This window comes from Vombatus ursinus, unplaced genomic scaffold (genome assembly GCF_900497805.2).
Source record: "Vombatus ursinus unplaced genomic scaffold, bare-nosed wombat genome assembly UNPS02014778.1, whole genome shotgun sequence".
NCBI classification, from domain to species: domain Eukaryota; kingdom Metazoa; phylum Chordata; class Mammalia; order Diprotodontia; family Vombatidae; genus Vombatus; species Vombatus ursinus.
In genome coordinates this window covers 8,769,184-8,780,340 of record NW_020954556.1, presented here as the reverse complement: position 1 = coordinate 8,780,340, position 11,157 = coordinate 8,769,184, and the positions used below count along the sequence as shown (strand labels likewise).

The window sequence follows — 11,157 nt, the reverse complement described above, 5'->3', positions numbered from 1 at the left end:
TCGTTTTGCTCACAAAGCATGAGAGACTTTGTCAAATGCTTTGTTGAAATCCAAATATACTGTGCTGATTTTGGGCCCTCACTGCAGTAAGATAATCCTTCTACACCTCCTTAATTAATTTGCTGTCTTTTCACCATAGCAGTTATTGCATACCTTTTTATCTCTGCCCAAGCCTTCCATGGGATCCCTTCCCCCCACTTTATCTGAGAATCTCGACTTATACTTCATTAAAAAAATTAAGGCCATTCACTGATAACTCCCTTTTCTCCCTTCTTTTCATCTCAAATCACACATTTTCCCCTGCTATCTCTTCCTTTGCCTCTTTTATGAAAAGATGGTCCTTTGCCTCAGCCCCCCCTTTTTAGGATCTCATCTCTTCCTGTCTTCAGCAGATTGTTCCTCTTTTGCTGATACCTAAAATTTGTCTCCCTCCTCCTTTAAAAAAAATCTTTAATTGATCTGACCATCCCCAGTAGTTTTTGTCCTATATGTTTGCTTCCTTTCTTGGGTGAAGTCTTCGAGAAAGCTGTGTGTATTGGGTATGTCTACTTCTTCTCCATCTTTTCTCACTATTATGTACTTTTGCAATCTGTCATCTGACCTCATCATTTTAATTATTACTGCCCTCTCCAAATGACCTTTTAATTGCCAAATCTAATGACTTTTTCTTAATCTTGGTCTTTCCTGATTAACCTCTTTACAGAAATTTTGGTGTTGCATAGTCGACTTATATCCGTAGGATACTGGCATTTTAAAAAATAAGCTTTTGTTTCTGAGAGAAGTCTAGGTTCATTAAAGTAGTTTGCAAGTTCTTTAAGATGATCTAGTCCACTTTCCACCTCTTGTTTGATTGGTAGGCCATTTCCCCCTATGGACAGAGAGCCAAGGCAGGTTATATCAATTAAGAGAGAATGGGAATTACCCTTTTCAGGGGTGAGACCTTCTCTTAGAAAATTATGAGAGGAGCTGAACTGGAGAGAGGAGTCGGTTATTACTTTACCAACCTTGCAAAAATACCCAAGATACTTCTAGATTTCATTTTGGTAAGAGAAATCTTGAGCTCAGAAAGTTACCATGTAGGAAATTAAAAGAAAAAACACCTACTGTTGCTTCAGTGACAAACTCAGAGCATTTGCTTGCCCTGAGAATTTCAAAAGCCAGCTTTTAAAGGAGAGGAGCAGGCATAGATATGGTAACTTAGTTGTATAGCATCAACTGTACAAGTGTGATTGGCATAGTAATGTGACTATGGCAACCAGTCCTCACTGTCCTGGCTTAAATTTACTTAGGAGCTTCTCGCAGGCAGTTAGCCCCATCTCCCTTTCAGTCTAGCATGACTTCTTCTATAGCCAGGTGCTGTGGCCAGCCTGGCAACATTCATCCTACAAACCCCTAAATGAACATCAGTAGTTACTGACCTACGTATTTTCTTTTCCGCCTATGTAAATGTACACACACACTAAGGGCATCCTTATTTAGAGTATTAATAGGGGAGGGACAGGCATTTGCAAGCAGTATTCCATAGCAGATGGCATCTTTATCATCTGAAAGATGTAGAGAATGCAGGGCAAAATATTAAGCATCACCCCATTCCATTTCTCCCCCTTTTTTTAGATTAAGAAAAGGACATGTACAGAAAATGGAAGCAAGGGCAAGTTTTATTATTTTTTAATTGGACCTGTAATTTCATTGGTGTAGGGAGTCCTAATTAAGAACTTCATTTATTAATGCAATTAGCACCTTCTCTGAAACTTAGTATTAGAGAGTCCTCCCTCTGAGAGCAGGTAGCAGGAAAAAATGTATGTATATGCATATATGTATGTATGTATATATGTGTATGTATATGTATATGTTTATGTATATGTATATTTTAACCACGTATAGCATGGTTCTGTAAGGATATCAGGAATGCTAAAGCTTACAATGAGCTGACCCAGAACAAAGAAAACTAAGAACAACCAAAGAATGTTTTTTTTTTTTAAAGTTTTATTGGGGAAAAGAAGAGGGTCAAAGAAGGGATAGGACTGCTGCTTGGGGTATATGGACCAGTTTAAAAGTAGAGAAGGAGCTATTTAACTCTTAATTTACTTCTGTGTTCTCTGTCTTCAAACCAATTTTTTTTTTCTCCTAGATTGCCTATTTTGGTTAATGTCACCATCCTTTCAGTTACTCAGGATGTCAGTAATTTTTGACTTCTCCTCCTCACCTCATATTATTTACCAAGTCCTGTCAACTTTATACTTTAATATTTCTTTCTATTCTTGTTACTAGCATTCTCATTCAAGGCTTTATCCTTACATGCCTGGATTATTTCAGTAGCCTCTTAATTGTTCCTTATTTCAATTTCTCCTTCTCTACTTCTGCAAGGTGACTTTTTCTATTGTATAGTGTGATGTAGTGATAGAGTACTGGACTTGGGGTCGGGAAGACCTGGCTCAAATCCCGCCTTAGACATGTACTGGCTTTGTGACCTTGGGCAAGTAATTTAATCACTCTGAACTTCGGCTTCCTCATCTGTGAAAAGGGGATAGTAATAACATCTACTTCGAAGGATTTCTCTAAGGATAAAAGGAGATAATATGTGTAAAGCAGTTTGCAAACCTAAAAGTGCTATAGGAATACAAACTTTTAGTGTTAGTGCCATTTTGGTCATATCTCTGTCCTGCCTAGATTAAAAAAAAACCCAAATCTTTTCTACTGTTTAGTCCAACTATTCCAACAATGTAACTTCCTGTCAATGAATTAGAAACTCCTCAAAGAGAGATGACATGTGTTAATACTTCCCTGTATCCCCCACTTCATCTAGGAAATAACTCAGTAAATTTTTATTGAATTTTAAGATTGAAATGAAATATGTTTGATGAATTACTATAAAAAGTATTGGAAGAGGGCCAGGACTAATTGAACCATGCAATAAAATACAATACCATGCCGGTAATTAAAGGATCTGATTTTTTTTTTTGTGTGTGCCTCTTTTATATCTCTAGCATTAAGCCCAATATCTGGCACATAGCAGATACTTAATAAATGTTAATTGATTGATTGATTGGTAGATATGAGCTGTTCACTTCCCTGGGAAGCCACATTGAAATAGAGGGAAGGGAGAAGGTATTTCTTGGGCACAAAAGATTGAAGAGAATAGAATTCGTAAATCAGAACAGACTTCTAGTTTTAGTGGGTGTCATGTAATTCCTGAAGTGAAGGCTTCTAGAATGGGCCTTGGGCTTGAGTGAAAAAAATATTTAAGATATTCAATAAATTATTGTTGTCAGTCATTTTCAGTTGTTTTGGAGTATTAATGACCCCATTTGGGGTTTACTTGGCAAAGATACTGGACTGGTTTGCCATTTCCTTCTCTAGCTCATTTTTGTAGATGAGGAAACTAAGACAAATGGGGTTAAGTGACTTGCCCAGGATCACAAATCTTGTAAGTGTCTTGAGTCCAGATTTGAACTCAGGAAGATGAGTCTTTTTGACTTTAGATCTGGCACACTATCCATTGCGCCATGTAGCTACACCTTTTCAATAAATGTAAAAGGCATTATCTGAAGGGAGAAAAAAAGATGAAGGTTCTTGGGGGATAGACTTGACTGTTTACCTAGTTCATTTAGACTATCAACATTTGTTAATCATTTGGTGAATTTGGACAAGGTGTTAGAAGGGACTAAGTCTAAAAAAATTGTATAGTTGGCATGTGCTCCTACCTCCTTAGTGAAGTTATTGCAGTATTTTTTTGGTTATACCTGGTGTAGTAGAGTACTGGACTTGAAATTGTGGAGACCCGATTTTGAATCTTGCCCCAAACAGTTATTATATTCTCCTTGAAAGCAGGCACTGCCTTTTGCCTTTCTTTTATCCCTGATGCTTAGCATTGTCAGCCTAAATTAAAGAGGACTACCAAAGTACCAACAATAAAGGTCTTTAATTGAGGCAAGGGAATTGCAATTTGGGATACCATGCAGACCTGAAGTACTGGGGTATCTGGGAGGGGCAAAAGGGGTGGGTTTTAAATATTTCAACAGGGAGGGAGTCTCATGGAAGGCATATTCTCTCAAGCTATTTTGCAAAATAGCTGAAAGTCCATAGAGAAGGCTGGGGAGACTTGGGCAGTTGTGACATCTGGTCAGAACATCAGACACCAGGAACAGCAACTGGGAGTTTCCAGAAGAACCCCAAGATGGGCTCCAGTTGGTTCAAATCTAGTCTGACTTTGGGGTCCAGGGTCAGGCAGCCCCTTTGATGACTGCATTCAACAGCTTGACACGTAGTAGATGCATAATAAATGTTTATTCACTGACTGACTGAGATAGTAGGAAGAATGTGGGTAATTTTAGAAACTTAAATAGGGATTCAGAAAATTCTAGTTTAGTTTCTCCTTAGAAGAGTGAAAATAACAGATTTGTAAAGGATTTTACTCACAACAACCAAGTGAAGTAGGTAATACTAATGATGTTATCTCTAGTTTACAGATGAGGAAACCAGTGATAGGAGAATTTTTCCGGGCTAGTAACTCCAATTCCAGTGCCATTTTGCTATAGTATACTGAATAGTGAAGTCAGAGAAAAATATTATAAAAGAAATGATAACTTGGAGAGGTCATATAACATTTTAAGGAGAATTGAATTAACAGCTTTAAAATTAGATTTGCAAATGAAGAATGCCATTGTAAGTTGAAGGATGTTAAGATATTAAATTTTTTTTTCTTACTACAGGTTTTCAACAAACCCCGCTTCAAATCATAGTTCCACAGAAGATTTGGTCAAATGCAACTGAAGATTCAAAGGAACAACATGTAAATGAGAAATAACTATTTAAAAAAATTAAAATAATTGAAAATGTTTAGTAAACATAATGGAGTGTTTCCTTTAATAGCTATGTAACATACTAAAAAACAATTTTGTATTTACACATTTATCAGAATCAATGTATCCATATGTATTATGGGAGTGCTAATATTAAGTTTTGTTGTAATAGCTATAAGCCATAGAATAGATTTTAGATATTAAAATATAAACATTTAGTAAGCTTACATTTATTTCAAAAGACCAAGATATGATTAGAGTTTATATAGAAATGTATACATATAGTCAACTCTCAGTTATCTGTTGTTTATATTATTACTTTTTTGTATTTTTCATTATATGTTTAAATATTAGAGTGACTTTCCCCAAAACATGCTATTGCAGACATCCATACTGATAGTTATATACTTAGGTGATGCAAACTAATTTCATATTTAATATAGTGGTTTGTAAGAACTTAAACGTTTTTGATTTATTCATTCATATTTTCACAGTTGTCATATCAGGGCAAGTCCAGTAATTTATTTTCTAGGTCTCATCCTTTTGGACTTTTCTACTACATTTGATTATATTGTTTATTCTATCCTTAATCTAATATCATATTCTTTTGATTCTTCTATTGTTACTCTTATCATTTCCACTGAGAGGAGAGAAATATGCTTCATCATCTGTTCTATGATGAATGAAAAAGCCTGAGAGACGAGTTTCTGGGTACTTAATAACCTATCAATTAGGCTAACAAATAATAAATTGACAGTCAGTGGTCTTTCTCAGTGACCAAAGACAAAAACCACGGAGATCCCTGAATGCTTAAATACCTTTGGAAAGAAAGTGCCCCTGATAGGTGAAAATCAACACTGATTGGTGAACAATTAATAAGGGGGTGGACATATTAATGAGGAGGTAGCCCAAAAGTCTTCAGCTCTTCCTGTTGAGAACATGACTGATCATGAGATTCAGCTGCCTCAAGCAATCTGGACAAAAGAATCCATCTCTACCAAGATCAGTGTAGTTGGTTTTCTCCTTTATAACCTGGGTCACCCCAAATTCTAATGGAGGGTTCCAAGGCCCTTACTTTTGTTCTTTGTGTATGTCTCTGTTTCTAGTGTGTTTCTTGTAAACGACATATTGTTGCATTCTGGTTTTTAATCCAGTATGCTGTCCTCATCCATTTTATGGGTAAGTTCATCCCATTCACATTCATAGTTATAATCATTAACTGTGTATTGCTGTCCATCCTCTTTTTTTCCCTGTTTATCATTCTCTCTCTCTCTCTTTCTCTCTCTCTCTTTCTCTCCCTCTTTCTCTCTTTCTCCCTGTCCTTCTCCCTCTCCTCTTTGTCTCTCTGCAAAAGATTTTTGCTTCAGTCCTCCTCCTCTTTTCTTTCTTCCCTTCTCCTTCTACCTTTCTGTAAAGTAAGATAGACTTTTATACCTAAATGAATGTGTATGCTATTCCCTCTTTGAGCCAGTTCTGATGAGAGTAAGGTTCAAGTGTTTCCTACTCCACTCCCATCTTCCCTTCCATTGCACCTCTTTTATGTGAGATAATTTTCCCCATTTTTGCCCTTCTCCCAAGGCATTCTTCTTTCTCACTTCTTAAATTTATTTTTTTGAAATCTTCCATCATAGTCATTTCACACCCATGCCTTCTATCTATGTACACTATTTCTAATAGTCCTAATAATATTAAAATTCTTAGCAATTAACAATTATCATCTTCCCATATAGAAATATCAAGTTTAATTTTATTAGATCCCTTATGATTTCTTTTTTATGTTTACCTTTTTTTGCTTCTCTTGAGTCTTGTATTTGAAAGTCAGGTTTTCTATTCAGCTTTGGTCTTTTATCAGGAATGCTTGAAAGACCTCTATTTATTAAATGTTAATCTTTTCCCTTAAAGAATTATACTTAGTTTTGCTGGTTAGGTTATTCTTGGTTTTCTAGTGTTCTAGCTCATTTGCCTTCCAGAATATCATTCCAAGTCATTTGCTACTTTAATGTTGAAGCTGCTAAATCTTGTGTGATTCTGACTATGGTACCATGTTATTTGAATTTTTTTTTGTTTTCTGACTGCTTGCAATATTTTCTCCTTGACCTGGGAGCTCAGGAATTTGGCTAAAATAACTATTCCTTGGAGTTTTCTTTTTGGGATTTCTTTCAGGAGGTGATTGATGGATTCTTTCAATTTCTGTTTTACCTTCTGGTTTTAGGATATTAGGGCAATTTTCCTTGACAGTTTCTTGAAATACAATATCGAGGTTCTTGCTTTGATTGTGACTTTTAGGTAATCCAGTTGTTTAGCCATTCCCCAATTGGTGGGCATCCCATAATTTCCAGTTCTTTGCCACCACAAAGAGAACTGCTGTAAATATTTTAGAACATAGAGGTTCATTTCTTTTTCCCTAATCATCTTGGGAAACAAACCGAATAGTAGTATCGCTGGGTCAAAGGATATAGGAAGTTTAATAACTCTTTGAGCATAATTCCAAACCTTCTCCAAAATGGCTGGATCAGCTCACAGATCCACCAACAATTAATTAAGGTTCCAGTTTTTCCACAGCCTCTTCATCATTTGTCACTTTCCCCATCTGTCATTTTAACCAATCTGATAGGTGTAAAATGATATCTCAAGGTTGTTTTAGTTTGCATTTCTCTAATTAATAATGATTTAGAGCATTTTTTTCATATGATTATAAATTGTTTTGATTTCTTCATCAGAAAACTGCCTGTTCATATCCTTTGACCATTTATCAATTGGGGAATCACATTCTTATAGATCTGACAAAGTTCTTTATATATTTGAGATATGAGACCTTTATGTGAGGAACTGTCTATCAGATTTTTTCCTCAATTTTCTGCTTTCCTTCTGATCTTGGCTGCATTGGTTTTATTTGTACAAAACCTTTTAAATTTAATGTAATCAAAATTACCCATTTTACATCTCATAGCACTCTCTGTCTTGTTTGTTCATAAATTGTTCATCTGTCCATAATTCTGATAGGTAATATGTTCCATGGTCATTAGATTTTCTTGTAATATCTGGGGTTTTCCAAGTAAACAATCATATCATCAGCAAATAGAGGGTTAGTTTTATTCCCTCCTTACCTGTCTTTATACTTTTATTTTTTTTCCTCTTGTCTCATTACTCTTTCTAGCATTTCTAGAAGTATATCAAATAATGGTGAGGAGAGTGGACATCCTTGCTTTACTCCTATATTTATTGAAAAAGATTCTAGTGTATCCTCATTGCATGTCATACTTGCTTCCTCTATATTTATACTTTATAGGATTTTTATCATAAAAAAGTGTTATACTTTGTCAAAGAGTTTTCTGCATCTGTTAAGTGATCATATGGTTTTTCATGTTTTGGTTTTTAATATGATTTATTATGTTGATTGTTTTCCTAATGTTGAACCATCCTTGTATCCTTGGTATATATCCCACTTGATCATAATGAATGATTTCTTGGATAAATGCTATAGTCTGTTTGATATGATTTTGTTTAAAATTTTTGAGTCAGTGTTCATTAATAATATTGGCCTATGGTTTTCTTTCTGATTTTTGTCTTTCCCTGCTTTAGGTATTAGGACTATATTTGTTTCATAAAAAGATTCTGTTGGCTTCTTTCTTAGTTTTTGAGAGTACTTTGTGAAGTATAGATACTAACTACTCTTTTTAAAAGTTGATAGAATTCTGTGAATCCATCTGGACCAGGTGTTTTTTTTTTCCCTTTCATATTTCCTTTATAGCTAGGTCTATTTCCATTTATTTAGATCAGGTTTTTAAAGATCTCTTATCTGGTCTTCTAGTAGTTTGAGTATTTTATATTTTTGAAGGTATTACTTAAAATTATTTTGTGTTTCCAATTTTGATATCATATAACTGTGTAATATGTTCTGATAATTATTTATATTAACTCTTTTGGTTTAACTATGATTTCATTTTGCTTATTTGCTATTTTATTGATTTTTCTGCTTTCTTTTCAATCACGTTAGCTAACAGTTTATTGATTTTATTAATCTTTTCCAAGAACCAGTTTTTAGTTTTATTTCTTATTTGTGTGGTTTTTTTTTGTTTCTTTCCACTTTATCTATTTCTCTTCTAGTTTTTGATATTTCCTTTTTTGTACTTATTTTTGGTTTGTTTATTTGTTCATTTTTTGTTTAAGTGCATGTTCAGTTTGTTAAACATCTCTTTTTGGGCAGCTAGGTGGCGCAGTGAATAGAGCACCGGCCCTGAAGTCAGCAGGACCTGAGTTCAAATCTGGCCTCAGACCAAACACTTGTCACTAACTAGCTGTGTGACCCTGGGCAAGTCACTTAACCCCAATTGCCTTAAAAAAAACAAAAAGAAAAAAAAATCTCTTTTTCCTCCATTGTTAGTGTATGATTGTAAGGATATGATTTTCTTCCTGAGGACTATTTTAGATTCATCCTAGAAATTTTAATATATTGTTTCACTGTTATGATTTTCTTTTACATAGTTATTGTTTCTATGATTCATTCTGTGACCCACTCGTTATTTATGATTTCATTGTTAAATTTCCATTTGGATTTATATCTTTTGTTTATGATTCCCTAAATCACAGCCTTCTATCACTCTGTATCTATCTCTATGTCATCTTGAAGCTCAGATAATGTGTTCTTTATGAATTTGGTTGCTAGAGCATTTAGAGTGTTTGTTTGTTATTGACATTGGTATGTTGTCTATGGTTCCTTTCAGCATAATATAGTTTCCTTCTTTATCCCTTTTTATTTTTTGTAGTGAATCCAAAAAAGCAGGTGTTGCTATCTTTCTATCAAAATAAAAACAAACATTCAAAAAAATAAAAGGGTAAGGAAGATTCATCAGTGGATCCCCTTCCCATCTCCAAAGTAAGACCTTCTTTCTTTCCTTCTCTTTTTGATCTTTATCTATTGTTCACTCTTTTGTTTCTGTGGTGACTCTTGCCAATGTAGATTCAATTTTTTTTTCTTCTCATTATTTTTGCTGTACAGGATATAAATTCTTCGCTCATAATTCTTATTTCTCTTTTAAACCACTCAGAACATGATATGGTTCCATGTTATTCTCAAATTCCACAAGATCCACAGTCTCATCAAGTGTTGTATCATTTTCCTTCATTTTGCAGTATTTATTTCTAGATGTCTAAACCTAGTGTACTAGATCTGAAGGCCATATATTCTTCTGTTGTTACTGTTTTTCCTGTTGATTTATTTATGTTCAAGGTCTTTATGATTTCTTCTTCCTGAAATCTCTGGTACTTTAAGTCTTTTTCCCTCATTTTCTTTATCAGTTACTTCCTGAATCCTTCCCTCTGATGGTGGTTTCCTTGGGAGTTGGTTCTCAAAGAGTCTCTGCCTCTTTCTGCACTGGGCAGTTCAGGGTTCAGCAGCATAGATTTCTGCCCCAAATGACTTTTGGGGGTCAGAACCTGCCCTAGCTGGATGTGTGATCTTTCATCAGGTGGGGTGGAATGCTGAACAGGTCCCCACATGCATGATGTCCTGCTCTGGTGACCTGTGCTACTTGTATTGTTCAGTCCTCTGACCTGGCACTAGCAGTTCAGAGCCTATTTTCCCCAGCACCTGCCTTTCAGGGCTTTGGAGCAACAGCCCTTTTGGTTGCAGTCCATGATAAGATTTTGCTCCTGAAGAATTTTAGCCAAGCTGGTTGTCAAAGCCCAAGCAAAGTTCTGGAGCCTGGAGCCAGAGCCTCGGGGCACTGAAAAGAGTAAAGGAGTGACTGGGGTGTAATTATGTGTTTTGATATAAGCCTCTGTCACATCCTTGTGTCTGCTAGTGTAGTATTGCTACCAGTAGCATGAGGGGTGGGGAAGGGAGATAATGAATGAACTCAGAGTTAGTAAGTATCTGGTTTTTTTTTTAACTTTTGGATTCTGGAAGTCCTCAACCATGGAAACAATTGAAGTTTCTTTATCTTTGGTATATAATTTCTCTTTTGGAGATTTTTTGACAAGTCATGGGGATAAGAGAAAATGTGTAGTTTATCATCTTGTTACTCATGTGGCCTGGACTTTTTGGGTATGGTGTGAAGGGGAGGGGTTTCTTATTTAAGTTTTGGGTTGGACTAGATGGCCTCTGAAGGCCATGGGAACTCTGAGAACCTGTGGTTTAATAAAACGATTATGATAAACGACTAGTATTGATAGCATTTCTCTTTTTTAATGATCACAAATTTATATTTCATAAAGATAACAAGTATATATAGTGAAATTCATATAAAATATTTATGGGTATAAATTCAAATTTTTAGTAAATTGGCAGGAAAAATAATGAATTGTACTTTATAAATTTCTGATTTACTATTTATTATCCACTTTCCTGTATACT

General features: G+C 35.0%; 1 protein-coding gene across 1 annotated transcript in view; it reads left to right on the top strand.

The window, feature by feature from the left end:
* The window catches only part of LOC114045526 (disintegrin and metalloproteinase domain-containing protein 18-like), a 123,037-nt gene that overhangs the window by 3,414 nt on the left and 108,466 nt on the right, over nt 1-11,157 (top strand). The window contains exon 2 of the mRNA XM_027865590.1: nt 4,713-4,792. Within this exon, the coding sequence (XP_027721391.1) occupies nt 4,713-4,792 (80 nt within the window). The remainder of the gene's footprint in view (nt 1-4,712; nt 4,793-11,157) is intronic.